The sequence below is a fragment of the Helianthus annuus genome, chromosome 8 (genome assembly GCF_002127325.2).
Source record: "Helianthus annuus cultivar XRQ/B chromosome 8, HanXRQr2.0-SUNRISE, whole genome shotgun sequence".
Classification (NCBI taxonomy): domain Eukaryota; kingdom Viridiplantae; phylum Streptophyta; class Magnoliopsida; order Asterales; family Asteraceae; genus Helianthus; species Helianthus annuus.
The window spans coordinates 67,775,811-67,792,418 of record NC_035440.2 but is presented as its reverse complement, the minus strand read 5'-3'; the positions used below and the strand labels follow the sequence as shown (position 1 = coordinate 67,792,418).

The 16,608-nt window shown below is 42.9% G+C and overlaps 2 protein-coding genes across 3 annotated transcripts; one reads left to right on the top strand and one right to left on the bottom strand.

Annotated features, from left to right (window-relative positions):
- Positions 1-3,626: 3,626 nt before the first annotated feature.
- LOC110870112 lies at positions 3,627-6,717 on the bottom strand. Its single transcript, XM_022119312.1, has 6 exons — positions 6,525-6,717; positions 6,298-6,453; positions 5,692-6,165; positions 4,509-5,629; positions 4,145-4,435; positions 3,627-4,076 (listed from the first exon to the last, which is right to left on the bottom strand). The coding sequence occupies exons 1-6, from the start codon at positions 6,715-6,717 to the stop codon at positions 3,627-3,629; spliced, it is 2,685 nt and encodes an 894-aa protein (XP_021975004.1).
- A 3,116-nt stretch (positions 6,718-9,833) lies between these two features.
- LOC110873012 (aspartic proteinase-like protein 2) lies at positions 9,834-15,795 on the top strand. 2 transcript variants are annotated; one of them, XM_022121913.2, is made up of 10 exons: positions 9,836-10,441; positions 11,039-11,168; positions 11,591-11,838; positions 12,537-12,758; positions 13,793-13,955; positions 14,043-14,116; positions 14,275-14,365; positions 14,449-14,521; positions 15,104-15,175; positions 15,505-15,795. In XM_022121913.2, exons 1-10 carry the CDS (start codon positions 10,227-10,229, stop codon positions 15,648-15,650), a joined length of 1,434 nt encoding a protein of 477 aa, XP_021977605.1. In that variant the 5' UTR covers positions 9,836-10,226; the 3' UTR covers positions 15,651-15,795. The 2 variants fall into 2 exon arrangements, with proteins under 2 accessions (XP_035832487.1, XP_021977605.1); XM_035976594.1 differs by lacking the exons at positions 15,104-15,175; positions 15,505-15,795 and adding an exon at positions 14,919-15,097 and having other exon boundaries at positions 9,834-10,441.
- Positions 15,796-16,608: the final 813 nt, after the last annotated feature.

Genomic DNA, 16,608 nt, shown 5'->3' with positions numbered 1-16,608 from the left:
TCAAAACCAAAGTATGTTTAAGCGTATAAATGTCATAACCAAGTATCGTTCTCGTTCAAAACACGTTCACTGCACAAGTTTAGATTAATTACAAGTTTCGCACATAGTTTCCAAGAATAACGATTAAACATCGATTGATTCACCAAATCGAACATACGAGCATACATAGAGTGTGTATAACATAAGTGTAACAAAATACAAGCTTCATTAATGATCCAAGTCTCGGTTTGCTAACGATTACAAAGAAAGGAACGATTACAAGAATACAAGGTTTCCAAAAATAGAATTACGAACAAAGCTTTCTATAAATGGAAAGTACAAAAGAGCCGGGCGTTACATATACCGATCTCAACAAAGCATGCCCTAAGGATTGCTATGCTTTGCCTGAGATCGACAAAAAAATAGGCTCCCTCGCGCCTTACAGATGGAAATGCTTCTTGGATTGCTACAAGGGGTATCATCAAGTTCAAATGAAGCTCGAGGATGAAGATAAGACAGCTTTCCGTACTGATCTTGGGATTTTCTGCTATACAAAGATGCCATTCGGCCTCAAAAACGCTGGTGCCACATACCAACGCTTGATGGATAAGACCTTTGCGGGAGATATCGGGAGGCATATCGAGGTTTACATCGATTATCTAGTGGTCAAAAGTCCCGAAGAGGACCAAATGTTGAAAGACATCGAAAAGACGTTCAATTCTTTGCGCAGTGTAAATATGAAGTTGAATCCAGCCAAGTGTTCGTTTGGCATGGAAGAAGGGAAGTTTTTGGGCTTCATAGTCACAAACGGCGGCTTCAAAGTAAATCCGGAAAAAGTCCAGGCAATAGAACGAATGCCATCGCCGCGAACAATCAAAGAGATGCAACGGTTGGCCGGTCGCCTGGCCGCGCTTAACCGCTTTCTATCAAATCACGCTGCGAAGTCGTACCCTTTTATCAGTACTCTGCGCAACTGTGTGAAGAAGCAAGAGTTCAAATGGACCCCCGAGGCAGAGAAAGCTTTTCAGCAAATGAAAGAATGTTTGATTGAGCTCCCAACCCTGACTGCTCCATTTGAGAAAGAGCCGCTCATACTGTACTTATCTTCTTCGGATAAGGCAGTAGGGTCGGTATTACTGGTGGAAAGAAATGAAGTCCAAACTCCAATTTATTACGTCAGCAGGGTACTCAACGACCCGGAAACAAGATATTCCACGTTGGAAAAATTGGTACTTGCGCTGCTACACGCCTCCCGAAGGCTGCGCAGATACTTTACAGGGCATGTGATCACCGTGCTCACGAACTTCCACATCGGCACGATATTGCAAAAACCAGAAACATCCGGGAGATTAGCAAAATGGGCCATCGAATTGGGGGGCCACAACATTTTGTACAGGCCGTGCCCAGCCATCAAGGGTCAAGTCCTAGCTGACTTCATCACAGAAGTCCCAATTGATAAAATCAAAGAATGTGAGCTGGTGGAGACTCCCGAAAAAGACGCGACAAATGAGACTTGGATGCTTTATACTGATGGGGCCTCAAATGAGGACGGCGCAGGAGCCGGATTGCGCCTCGTGAGCCCCGAAAACCATGAATTCACTTACGCCATCAAGTTGGATTTTAAAAACACCAACAATGAGGCGGAATACGAAGCATTCCTGGCAGGCTTACGCCTCGCCATCAAAATGGGAGCTAAAAATTTACGAGCACATGTTGATTCACTCCTGATAGCCAGCCAAGTTAACGGTATATACGATGCAAAGGGCGAGGTTATGGCCCTATATCTAGAGCAGGCGAAAGAGTTGCTTCAACAGTTCCAGTCTCACAAGGTAATCCACATCAACCGCTCTGAAAACAAACCAGCGGATGCGTTGAGCAAGCTTGCTTCAACCTCCTTTCAACATCTTGCTAAAGATGTAAGAATCGAAATACTCAAGAATCCATCAGTCCTTCTACGACAAGTCAACGTGATCGAAGTAGGGCAACCGTCCTGGATGACCCCCATAATCCAATATTTGCAAGAGGGGATACTCCCCGAGAGCAAGGCAGAGGCGAGAAAAATTCAGAACAAGGCCTTGCATTACGAAATGAATGATGGTATTCTATATCGAAAATCCTTCTTGGGACCATTGCTGCGCTGTGTGGACCCCCAAGATGCCAATTACCTGATCAGGGAGATCCACAAAGGGATCTGCGGCATCCATGCAGGTCCACGCATGGTTGTCGCAAAGATTATGAACACCGGATATTACTGGCCAGGGATGCATGTTGATGCCCTGAAGGAGTTGCGCAAGTGCGATTCCTGTCAGCGACACTCTCCAAAAACCCTGCGCCCCAAAACGATCTTATCCCTGTATCCACTGCTTGGCCTTTTCAGCAGTGGGGCATTGACATGGTGGGACCCTTCCCAGAAGCTCCTGGCGCCGTAAAATTTATAATAGTAACCGTGGATTACTTCACGAAGTGGGTGGAGGCCAAAGCTCTCGCTTCAACTACAGCTATGATGGTGCGCAAGTTCATTTGGGAACACATCATCTGCAGGTTCGGCCTACCACTCAAGATTGTAACCGACAACGGTACTAACTTTGTGTCTGAAGACCTCCAGAAGTGGATGAAAGAGATGAGAATCGAACACACTTTCTCCTCCGTTGCACATCCTCAAGGCAATGGGCAGGTGGAAAGTGTGAACAAGTGTATCGTCGATGGGATAAAGGCCCGACTGGGCACAAAGCGAAGAGGCTGGGTGGATGAGCTCCCGAGTATCTTGTGGGCTCACCGAACCATGCCAAAGACAAGTACCGACGAAACCCCGTTTAGCCTAGTCTATGGCTCAGAAGCGGTTATCCCGACGGAAGTTGGCCTGCCCTCCCCACGCTTGACAGCAGTCAACGCAATCGACAACGAGGCAGAGTGACGTCTTGACTTGGATTTGCTAGAAGAAAGGCGCGAAATCGCGCGAATCAGAGAAGCCAAGTACAAAACACAACTGGAAAGGTACTACAATGCAAGAGTCCGCATCTGTACCTTCACTCCAGGGGAGTACGTCTTCCGAGACAATGAAGCGTCAAATGCTGAATGCCCAGGGAAACTAGCACCCAAATGGGAAGGCCCATACTTGGTTCACGAAGTGTTGGGTAAAGGGGCTTACAAGTTACGCACCCTAGATGGTCACATCATACCGCGAACGTGGAATGCGCAACAACTGCGCAAATGCTATATGTAATTATTCTCGGCCTTCCGCCTTTTACTTTCCTATGTTGGCCATGCGCCCTTTACATTAATGTACGTTGGCCTAAGTGCCTGTTTCCAAGTCAATGAAAGCATACGACATGTTTTCCATTACTTCTTTCGTTACAAATGCATGTTAAACTTCTGATTAGCACGAAAACACTCCAGTGACTTACGAGCCCTCAAATGGGAACGCCTCCAAGGTCCTCCGCGAACAAAGCGCGAGACCGGGCAATTGCACTCACAAGAGAAACACTTACATTTATTCGAGCTAACTTAACCAAAGTTTCTAACAACAATGCAATAATTGTAACGGGAAAGAATAAATAACATTCATTCAGTTTAAAACAAGCGCGACCGCGCATAAGTTTACATTCAAAACAAACAAGATTACAAGGCACAAAGCCTATCGACAGAACCTATTCAAATTCATCACTACCATCGCGTTGATCGCCTTCATCACCGTCATCACCATCATTTCCACCGTCATCACCATCGTTTCCACCATCATCATCATCGTCTCCACCATCATCACCAGCTGGCTCCTCTTCATCTGATAATTCAACAGTTACCGGTGGGTCGAGAATGGCCTTGAGGCGCTGGCACCAATCATCATGCTCTAGAGTCTTCGCGACTAAGTCCATCACAGGCAGTGATAGGTTATCATAAGCATTTTCAGCACGTGTCAACTCGGCACTAGCCTGGTCAGTCACCGAACAATGACTCACATCAAACTCCTGTCCAAACACCTCCTCAACATGTTGAGCACATTCCAAATACCCTCCTCGATGACCAACTGCGCGCGCGACATCCGTCAAAGCAGCAACAATGCGATCTAGCTCTCCAGCATTAAGCACAGAGTTGGCAACCTACAACGTAAAATGAGCATTAAAAACAACTCCTAACACAACTTCCAAAGGACAAAAGAATAGCATACCAGCACTACTCCACGGTTGCACATCCACTCGGCCTCAGAGACAAGCGTATCCACGAACCCTTGAGCTTCAGAATAGTTAGTCTGCGCTACGTTAAGGGCGGCAGTACTAACATCACGCGCTTCCTCAGCAGTGGCAGCCTTAACTTTCTCTGCTGCAAGATCGATTTCCAAGGATTCGCATTTGTCAACCTGATCATTCAGGAGGCGTTTCAGTTCAGCGATCTCGACATCCTTGGCCCGCAAATCCTTGTCTTTGTTTGAGAACTGCAGCTTCACATCAGCCAACTCAACCTAAAAAGCGACAAAGGACTTAGGCTATTTTGCAGATAAGAGCACAGAAGGAAAGGGAGTAAGTTTTACAAACCTCAGTCTGCTCCTTAGCAGCCTGCGCAGCTTGCGCATCCTCAACCTTCGCAGTAAGCTCAACAACCTTGGCTTCAAGATCGACAATCTTGTTTCGAGCCGCGAACGCGCGTTCATTGTCTTTCTCACATATGCGCTTGAACTCGGCCTTCTCCTTAGCCAGCTGCTGCTCAGCAGCTTGAAGTTTGTTTTTCAGGCCCTCACGCCCCCATTCCTCCGCCTTCTTGTCAGCATCAAACTTTGCCTTCTCTTCATCAAAAGAGGCTTTTGACTTCTCAAACTCGCTAATACGCTTCAACATTCGCTCGCGGTAGCTCTCCCAATATGCTCGCTCCCTAACCATCGTTCGCCACTCACGAACTATTTGATGGTTGGCAGCGCGCGTGTTGGCCTCCCCGATCACATAAGTGCGATATAGGCTTTCATGAGTCTTCGCCCTCTGCCGATTAACCTCACCAGGAGTAAAGGAATTTAAGAACCAATCGCGGCATGGTCCAAACTCTTGAAAGGTGTCCCTTTGCTTCAAACCCCAGGGAGCTTGGTGAGGGGCATTACCACGTTCCTCTTCAGTGTAGCTCTTATAATAGATATCACCAAGGGTATCCTTCGCCCCAATAACTTGTGGGTTGTAACCCCCAGCCCCGCCAGAGCTCGCGCCACTAGAAACATACCGGCCCGATCCCCTGGCAGAAGTCACCTTGGTGCGATCAGGGACCTCAGTATGCGTGGGGTGGACAGGTTTCTCAACCTCAGGCTCTTTCCTGCTTTCTTGATGAGGCTTCACAGGCCCTGGGGTGACCACAATCTCCTGATCACCGATGCCCTTTTCCGCAGCTTTCTTCCTCTCCTTCTCCTTCTCCATATCAGCGGTTTTCTTCTTCTTCGCCTCCTCAGCCTTCTTATCTTCCTCAGCTTTCCTCTTCTTCTCTTCCTCAACCTTCCTACGACGCTCCTCAACCCTTCTCTTCTCCTCAGCAGCCTTCGCTTTATCCCCCTCAGCAACATTTTTCTCCTTGGCAGACTCAGCCCCAACAATCTTAGAAGATTTAATGGTAATCTTTGGCCTCTTCGGCTCTGGCTCGGTAAACTTAACACCCTTCTCAGGGGTGGGCTTCTTGGTCTCTGCAAAAACCAAGTGATTAAGAAGAGAAACATAACAAAAGGAAGAAAAGTTAAGAGCTTACCAGGAGAGAATTTATAAAGAGAGCGCATATTGCTCGTTTTCCCAATCAAGGGAATCGCACCAGCTGCCGCCACAGAAGCCACACCAGTTGTGGTCTCGCTTCTGACTCTCTTTCTGCTGATCAGCTTTTCGGTTACCTCCTCTTCTTCCTCTTCTTCCTCCTCCTCATGCGCAACAGTAGAAAGAGTAGCACCAGCATCAGGGTTACGAGAACCCGCGCTTCCAGAGCTCTTTGAACCACCCGCTCCAGTCTTCTTCTCAGCTGCGCGCGACAAGCCTTCAAGTGAATCACTAATTATCACATAATCTTTTAAGTCACTCTGTCGAAGGCGAAGAGTACCTTTACCAGCAGCACCAGCGGTTGCGCGACTACTCCCAGCCCCCTTGCTGGTCACCTCGGGATTCAAGTTCTTCATCTTCTTCAAAGGTTTTTTCTTCTTATCTTCAGGGTCAATCCCTAGGTCGCGCAACACACCTGCAAAGATGTTAGACCACGGACTTAGCTCGCCGTTCGACGACCCTACAGACTCTTCGCTGGAAAGATAGACAACCTCTTTCCCAGCAGAAGTCACAGAGCGCAAAGGACGAGGTTTAGGTATTTGCGCACCTTCGGTTGCAGTAGGCGGCGAGGCAAATGCATCAGCAACCGGGTACATGAAATTGCCCCTGATCTGCTCATACCAGCGTTCCTCATCATCGCGAAGTGGGCGCACGCCCATAGATCCTCCAAAAGTAGCCAAAGCAGCTTGGTACAGTTGCGCTTCTACACATCGAAACAAATAAGTAAAGTAAAGCATAAAGCATGGAGCCAGGGAAAGTACGAAGATCACTGACCTTGATCACCAATCTTTAAGACTGGCACTTCCTTGCTGTCAGGTGACCACTTGTAACTCATGCGCGCCGCAACCAATACATTATCCCCAAATACTCGATTAGGGGTAGGAGTTAGCTGCTGATACCACCGTTCGTGTTTTGGGATCGGAAGATCCTCTTTCAGGACCGACTCGCTCCAATCTCGGAAGGGCATGGCAATCGGAAGCACCTCCTCTCGAATAAAGAAAAATTTAGGTTTCCAATCATGGAAACTCTTCGGTGGGTTTAATAGGATCTTCCTTGCAGCACCACGGCTGGCAAACGAGAAGAAGCCCATCGTCCGTTGAAGCTGATAAAAGGCCCGAACTTCTCAACAGACGGCTCAATGCCATGGGCTCGGCATAAGAACTCGAAGTGACGAACCCTAACCATCCCAGGAGGGCTCATCTGGGAAATATGGAAGTTGTAGAAGTGCAAGATGTTCCCCATGAAGTTCGTCGCCGGCAACCGGAAGTTGCCTTGAAGAAAGAAATCTTCAAATAACGTGATGTAACCCGGCGGTGCGTCGGCGGCCGTCTGATTCTGGGCCGGATATCGTGCATCCCACTCCGGTGGAAACCGGAAACTTCTAACGATCTGCTCAAACAGACCCAAGTCCCATCGGAGAACCGGGACCGGCCCCTCCTCCCCAGGAACACCCTCTTGATGTTCTTCAGCCATAATAAAGATTCAAGTTTTTCTTGAGGAACTTGAAGATAAGAAGAAAGATCTTGAAGATCTGCTGCAAGGTTTGAAGATTCAAAGAGAGAGAAGACACGAAACGAGAGAAGGATAGTGATAGTAGAAGAGAAAAGTGAGGACTTCTCACACCTGTTCGGATATATATACCCATCGCATTTAATGCGATGGGTAAACGTGCCGCGATCGCCGCGCACGTGACCAATCAGAAGATGACACGTAAGGAGGGAATCCCGGAGTGACGGTTACCACGCGCGCGTGGGCCTCACTCGCCTGACGGAAAGCCGAACCGTCAGGAAAACCCGATGACAGCCGTGTAACCGGTCAACTCAAATGTCACCATCAACGACGTTTCTCACCAACTTGTCAGAGTTCAAATTTCGAAGTTTTTCCCGCCATAAATTAAAACTAGCTTCATGCAAAAGCTACCAAGGCCGCGCAGTGTAGCAATGCCTTAATAACCCCTCGCGCCTATTCATGAAAAGCAATAACCCAACTAGAACCAAGCCTGGCAGTCGCGCCGTTGTAACCATTGAAGCCTACACGCGCCACGTCCGCCAGAATCAAGGAAGCATTTTCTTCAACTTTTACTTTTTAAGTCCAGAGCTCCAACCACTCGCCTTGCGCATGGTGCAGCACTGGACTGGGGGACTTGAAGGGGTATGGTCCCAAAAACGCCGCGCAAACCTCCTTCAAGGTTGCGCGAGGAACCATACTCCTTATTTAATTAATTTCCTACCACGAGCCTTGCGCGAGTTACACTGTATTCCTACTATCGCCGCGCGAGGGCTAGCCGACAAGGAGCTCCGATAGCAGCACTTAGCATACTGAAGGAGCATCCAGACACCCAAACCCCGCGCGGGTCAGTTTCGTGCTCAGCAAGAATCAAACAAGGAAGCAGCGCAAAGCTACTCCAGGTAGTACACAAGGTACAAGTGGCAGAGAAAGAGCCAATGAACATTCAGCAGGCTCTGTTCAATCGTGCGCCACGATCTTCTGACGAGAAGTACGTAAGGACGCCTACGTGGCACCACTTAGAGGACGGGGACATCTGTCCCACGATCTCCACTTGTCTGCTGATGGCAGAAGGGCGACAGAGCCGACAACAATGACACGTGGCTCCAATCAAGGCGCGCCAGCGCCGAAGAGCTTCTAGAAGCCACTAAACGGACGAGACTAGTGAGGCAAAGAGCATATCCATTATGTTGTCCATTACCGGCCCAAGGCCCATCAGCCTATATCCTCTTACACCTCTCCGGCTATAAATAGAGACCTCATTCCACAGGTTAAACATTCTATTCCCTCTACTCTTCACTCTTAACACTTAATTATCCTCCCAAAGCAGTCGCTTATTCTCACGCCGGAGCCCGGTTAAGAGGGAAACCCCCACATTCCCCTCTTGACGAGTAATGGTGTTCTGTTTTGCAGGTTTAAACATCAGGTCGGAGCTCAGATATTCATTAGAAGATTAACCACTATGGTAGAAACATAAACCAAACTGATTAGTTGCCTAATTAGTTCAGTGTTTCTTCACGGCCTAAAAGGTCCTCACACCCAGCATGATCATGCCCCCAACGCCATTTCCAGACCACATGGTTTCCTTTGTTTCATACATCTTTTGCGCCTTTCATACTTTATCGATTTCCAGATTAAAAAGAACGGGGAACAATTCTCTTAGTAGTTGATGATCAACCCACTTCTCCAACCACAATGAAATTTCCTATCCTGAACCCGCAATTGCCTTCAAATTACCCTGCAAGACAACATTTATATTAGATAAAACATCAACTTTGGCGAGATTCCTCTATGTCCTAGGCATGCTAAGTTTCGTGGGCATTAACATCCACTTCATGTGTAGATAATTGAATCTATAGTCCTGGACCATAATTTTGAACTATAATTTTTATTCCTTTACCACCATTTAGAAAACAACTATGTTCTAAATCACCCTTTAATCTATAACAAAACAAACATTATACATGTTATTATATATCAATTCACCTGTCATATCATATCGGACCGTATAAATTACACAAATCGCATAATAATATTTTTTTTGAACGGCAAATTTCGTTTTATTCATGTCGTATGTGGGACCTGAACCCAAAACCTCTCCCTTCTAAGGTGTTTAAAGGCATTCTCTTTGCCAATGCCACCACCTCATTGTTTAAATAACATTAAGAGTAAATTCTGTTTTTGGCCCCTGTGGTTATATCACTTTTATTATATTAGTCCAAAATAAGAATTTTTAACATATCTGCCCCCATGGTTTATATAACTAACCATTTTGGCCCCTAAGTCTAAAGATCATGGGGGCCAAAATGGTTAGTTATAGAGACCACGGGGGCTAAAATGGTTAGACTTAGGGGCCAAAATGATTAGTTATAGAGACCATAGGGGCAGATATGTTAAAAATTCGTATTTTGGGCTAATATAATAAAAGTGATATAACCACAGGGGCCAAAAACGTAATTTACTCTAACATTAATGATAAGTGGTAAAAGCAAGCAAGCAGTAGCTGTAGCTAGTATATAAGTTTGTGAATGTTGACACCAATGGTTTCTTTGTAAATTAAACATCCATCATAATATCACATATCCCGTATTGACCAAGGCGGGCGGCCACAGCACAGATAAACCCCATATCTCCCGTACATATAAAGTCAAAGTGTAATAAATCAAAATTCAATGGAACTCGTAACTTACATTACACACCCAAACAAAGATATATAAAGTGTTTATTACATAAAGCAAGCAAGCAAGCAAGATCTGGATTTGGAAGGTGACCCATGGGATGCAAGTTTATCCTTAGCAACGTGGGTTTCCTGCTGTAATTTTATGCGTTTCTTGTCGTAGCCGCATCTCATTTTGCCAGCTGCCGACTTCTCTTTGTCTTGTCTTCATCCAATCCAAAAGAAACCGCGTTTTTTGAATTGAAGGCGAGCAAATCAAGGAAGGTTTTGGTTTGGATTGAATTGAAGACGAGATGGATCTAAGCGGGTTTGTTGGTGTTTTAGTAATTGGGTTTGTTTTCTGTGGTGGATTTGCATCAGCGAATGTGGTTTTCCAGGTTCAGCACAAGTTTGGTGGCAGTAAAAAGTCTTTGACTCAATTCAAAGCCCATGATTCCAGCCGTCACCGGAGGATTCTCTCCGCCGTTGACCTTCCCATTGGCGGCGACGGCAGCCCCACCTCTGCAGCGTTAGCCCCCCCTCTCTCTCTCTTTTTCATTTACAACTAATAATATTTTTTAGAGGAGGTGTATGTTGTTTGTGTATTATGTTGTTGTTTTTGCTAATTGCTCAATAGTGTTAGTCTAAGTATTGTTTCCATGATGACTATGTTGCATAGTATCACATCTTAGAGATGTATGTGTATATGTATATTGTTTACGGTTTTGCTTCTCTTTGTTTGACCTTGAAATCTCTACAATGATCACCTAGGCGAATTGGCTCGCATTTGTTGTAAGCTTTACATGAAAAACAAAGCACTATAAAAGTTTTGAATCCAAAATCTCACTAGTGTTGTCTGTTACTTCTGTCTTGGCTGAGAATGAATACACAATCAATTATTTAAAAGTAAAACTTTTGTTCATAGAATGATGGCGGAACCCTGTATTTTTTAATATTTATTATATAGGTTATATTTCGTTAAAACATCAATTGGAACTCTACTGAAGGATTATCATGTGCAGTTTGATATAGGAGTCACATTCACGTATACTTTATGTATGAATGCGTACATGTACATGTAGGGGCGATTGTTGCACCATGAAGGTTTATATTGTGTTTTATATAGGTTGTATTTCACTAAGCTTCGGATTGGGACCCCACCAAAGGATTACCATGTGCAGGTTGATACCGGGAGTGACCTTCTATGGGTTAATTGTGCTGGATGTCAGAAATGTCCCAAGAAAAGCGACCTTGGAGTATATATATTTTTTCTCTTACTTGGAACATATACACACTTTTCAGTAGAGTGGCCATATGGGTTGGTTGGTTAACGGGTCAAAACGTTTCATTTTTATTATGGGGTGGATCAGGTTGGGTTGACCCACAAACATTTATTGTCTATTTTTTTTATATAATTAATGGTAAAGTTATGATTATAAAAATGATAATTTTGTTCTAAATCTTTGAATATAAATAATTCAGAGAATTTGGGATTGGACAACACTCGACCCATTTGACCCGTTCCCCTTTAAGCCAAACCTTTTTATTTAGACCATTTGACTCGTTTAAGATAACACAACACAAATTGACCCGATAATAAGTGGGCGAACTTGCCACCTCAACTTTATGTGTCTTTTCACTCTCTAAAAGTAACAATCCTTATTATTTTTGTTATCAGATATCACTTGCTCTGTACAATCCCGAGTCTTCCTCAACGGCAAAAATGGTTGACTGTAATCAAGAAATTTGCATGTCTACATTGAGTGACCCTAGTAATGATTGTAAAGCGGGCATGTACTGTTCCTATTCTGTTAAATACGGCGATGGCAGTTCCACTACGGGATATTTTGTAAGAGATACTATACAACTTGACCGAGTTTCTGGAAATCTTCAAACCACTTTTCTTAATGGAAGTATAGCGTTCGGGTAAGTCTACTCATTCCATTACAAGTGTGTAGAGGTGGCGAAACGGGCAGGTCTCATGTGTTTGGGTCAAAATGACCCACCTATACTTTTGTCCATTCTTTTGATCTTTTATAATAAGTTAATGTATTGACGATATTAACATTAAGTTACTAATTTAAATATCATTAGACATGTGAATGCACTTTGGAAAGTATATATGCGTGGGCGCTGGGGGGGCAAAAGTGAAAGTGCACTAATTTTAACGTTATTTTACTAATTTCGTGAAAATAACGATAAAAGAGGGGGATGGTTAATCATGCATCATGTGGTGGCGTTGATAGCCGAAAGACAAGGGGATACATGCACTAATTGGCCTTTGTCTCAATTGCTGAGTGTTATGTGCCTTATGTCTGAGGCTTGATGCAAAACTACTATGGAGCCGGGGGTTTCACTGGAAGCAGCCTCTCTATTCCTACAGGGTAGAGGTAAGGTTGTCTACATCTTACCCTCCTCAGACCTTACCTTAGCTTTGCTATTGGTGGAATTTACGGAGTATGATGATGATGATGATGATGATGATGTGAATGCACTTTGGAATTACCCTTTTAACCTGCTTCCTTGAAATTTAATTTGGCCTATTTTGCTTTTCATATAAATGAGATAAATTTTCATCTATAATTGGCATAGTAACATAAGGACATATGAATGTTGGATGATAGGTGTGGATCTCAACAATCAGGGCAGTTGGGTTCTTCACAACAAGCACTAGATGGAATACTTGGGTTCGGGCAGGCAAATTCCTCTCTGCTTTCACAGCTTGCTTCAGCTAAAAAGGTGAAAAGGATATTTTCACATTGCTTAGACGGCTCTCAAGGTGGAGGCATATTTGCAATTGGAGAAGTCGTACAACCTAAAGTACAAACAACACCAATGATTCCCGAGTAAGCTCCTTTTTAACTTATCTTCCAAATCCCATTATTAAGCCTTTATAAAATGGGTATTATGTTCAAAAACTTACGCCACCCACCCATTTTGCTTTATCTAGGTACTACATATGTCTTTGATTTGTGTGCTTCTTTCTTTGTTAGGTGGATGCTATTATGCATCTCAATTTCGTCTTGTTAAGAATCGAAGATTTGGCTCAACTCTGTCTTGGATTTATTGTTTCTATTAGTATTTATATTACATTTCGAAAATACACATTTCACACTATAATTAGGACTTTATGAGTTGTGTGACATGGGTAGGGATCCTATACATTAATCCAGAAGTGTGAGAAGTGTATTATAACACTATATATAACATTATATAACACTATATAACACCATATAAACACTGTATAACAACATGTAACACCATATAACACTATGTAACACTATATGACACTATATAAACAATATATAACACTATACATCTATCATATACATGCTATCAGACAAACTATAGTGTTATATTTGTTATATAGTGTTATATAGTGTTACATAGTGTTATATGGTGTTACATATTGTTATACGGTGTTTATATGGTGTTATATAATGTTATATATAGTGTTATAATACACTTCTCAGTTCTCACACTTCTGGATTAATGTATAGGATCCTCAATCTATATAACATAAATGTCTTTTTTTGGTTCACCATTTATAAAAGCAAACATCACATTGATTCTAAAGATAAGGTAATTGCGAACAGGCAACCAATGCCAAGGAAATGATTGTTGCTATTTTATATTTTCATGTATCATTTATAAAAGCAAACATCACATTTTTCTTTTTCGTGCTATATATGGTGGCAACTGCTTGAGGTCTCAAAGTTCAAATCCAACTTCCATTGGTTTTCTGCCTTTAACCCCCTTGAAGACCACTTGCCAGCGCTAGTTGCATTTACCAAAACAAATTAATAAAAACTACTGCCTTATAGCTATCATTTTCGCACTAGAAAGTATATGCTTTCTTACCTTTCTATTTGTGTCACAGGGCACATTATAATGTTGAGTTGAAGCAAATTGAGGTAGGTGGTAAATTTCTCGATCTTCCAACAGATACATTTGATGTTGGAGGAAAACAAGGAACAATTATCGACAGTGGTACTACATTAGCTTATTTACCTGACTTGGCTTACAAGTTAGTTTTAGAAAAGGTTTGTTAAATAGTTTTAACTTCAATCTTCAACTCCCTCCTTTTTTCTTTTATGAGTCTCACTCTCATGATTATTCGTTTGACCTAGATTCGTGCTGCACAACCTAATATACAGCCTCACATTCTTGACCAGCAGTTCACATGTTTCAAGTACTCTGGAGAGTAAGTGTTCTTTTTCTAAATTCAAATTTATATGTTGCGCAGGTGCCAAATTTTTCTTTGAAAAGGCAGGAAAATGGGCAGGTCAAAATGTGTTTAGAACAAATACTTAGTGTCAAATTATGGGATCTTAACGTTGTCTTAATTCTCTGATTTTGCAGTGTTGATAAAGGTTTTCCGGTTGTCAAGTTCCACTTTGAAAATTCACTAGTTTTGAAAGTTTCTCCTCATCAATACCTCTTTGACGTCCAAGTACATACTTCTGATTATTCTTCCTTGTGCATTAATGACGGCATTATACTTATACTTTGTCTGTTAATTATTTTTTTTTTCAGGATGACGGCTGGTGTGTTGGTTTTCAGGACAGTGACTTGCAATCACAAGGCAAAGATGTAACCTTATTAGGAGGTCAGCCATGAGCCATCTTTCTGTATTTCTTCTAGTCTCGTTCATAGCATTTGCTTTCAAGGGTGTTATGTTACCATCTTTATCTGCAAGAGCGCGTAGAAATTTGCTGCATTTTCTCTTCTAATAATATGTCTATTTGAGTTGGAAAAATTGGCGGGTTGGGTATCGCATAATTTGTTAAGTATTGGTCACTTCTTTCCCAAAATTATTATATTTTAAAGGTGAAGGCTACTTTCGACCCGTTTCCTTTTAACCCTTTATTTTAAGTTTCTTCTTTTAAATGTATTAATCTGAAACCATCTCTGTTTCGATACTCATCTTAATCTACGAGATCCAACACTTTTGTTGAACCATGTGTATAGTCAAGCATTACAACTATATTTTTGTGGGTTCACAGTCAAATACACAGTACAGTATGTTAGCCAATTACTTGAAGCCAAATTCACTGGTTCAAAAGACCGGGTTTCGCTAGCTTTCTACATGAAGTTTGCAAATGTACAAGTGTTATTGCATGAAATACAAGTCCCTTTAGGGGTTGGATGATATTGTTTGTATAAAAGGAGGCAATGGTTTTATGTGCAGATCTTGTATTGACTGATAAACTTGTTACATATGATATGGAAAAGAAGACAATTGGATGGGCAGACTATAACTGTAAGTATACTTTCCTCTGTTGTGTTCTATTAAAAACACAAATACATTAATAATAAAAGATAATCCATACTGACATTTTTGACCAAGGGCACTACCAACTTTTGTTTTCGTGGCTAAAGGCAATCCTACTCTTACGGAGAAGTAACTCTTTATGACGTATAAGTCAAAATGTATGTATGTATTTGATGGTATCTCAATCTTTACAAGCACCCCAAGGCACACAAAAACAAAAGTTGAGCGGTCAAATGGTCAGTAGGATCATTATCGGGCAATGAGTGATATTTTGTAATCCGATTTGTCAAAAGAATAATAGTTATTGTTTTTGTTAGGTTCTTCAAGCATCAGAGTGAAAGATGAGGAGTCAGGCAAAGAGTATATGTTGGGTGCACATAATATTTCTGGTGGGGGTCGGATTGGTACCTCAACTATGATTATGCTCGTGTTTCTTCTCATTAAACTAATTAATCTTTTGTAATATTGGTTTGATTTGATTTGATTGTATACGAAAATCAATAAAGTTTTTCTTCTACAAAGTATAGTACTGATCTTGAGTTATATGTTCCAACTTCAATACCATTTTGTTATTGTTTGATTGTACTAGTGCAGCTTACTTGTTCAAATTTCTTTTATTTTGCTTTAGTTATTATAGTGTGTGTATATATTATTACTTATTGATGAAACACATAATAACACCAAGGTTAATCTGCAGGGTTGTTTCTCCTGTGGGTTCAATCTCTTATCTTACTCGCAGAAATGACCTGGATCCTGCAAAACAGCAACACCGTTAGTCTCGTTAAGAGGGGAATATGGGGGTTTCCCTCTTAACCAGGCTCCGGCGTGAGAATAAGTACTGTTCTGTTCTGAGGGAGAATAAACAGTGTGTGTTGAGTGTGTGAGTATGGAGAGCCAAGATAATCAACCTGAATGATGAAGGGTCCTATTTATAGCCGGAGGATGAAGAATGGAGGAGCAGCTGTGCCAGCTGTGGTTGCGCGCCAGCTGTCCGACCAAGGGGAATATCCTCTTGGTCTCCTCTGCCATAGTCGGTGTAGTGGTACACGTGGCGCACTTACATTTGTCCATGCTGGAAACCTTGTCCTGCCGTTGTCAGCTCTGCCCCCTGATTTGTCGCAGGCCTATGTGTCGTTCTGCCACTGGTGACACGTGTTGTCCTTTTTGTCGGATGGAGCATCTTTGGTGCCACCTTGGCGTCTTCCAGAAGTTTCTAGAAGCTTCTGGATTACTTTGCTGATGTAGACGCCATGTATGCTCGAAAAGTGGTGTGGTCCCTGCCATGTAGGCAGGGAATTGGGACCATACCTCTTCAAGTCTCCTCCAGTCCAGTGTGCCTTCTAGTTGAGTTGATCGTCTAGGAGGGATTCTGGACTTATAGGGGTAGTGGTTTTTATGGCGGTTTGTATGGCACGTGGAAT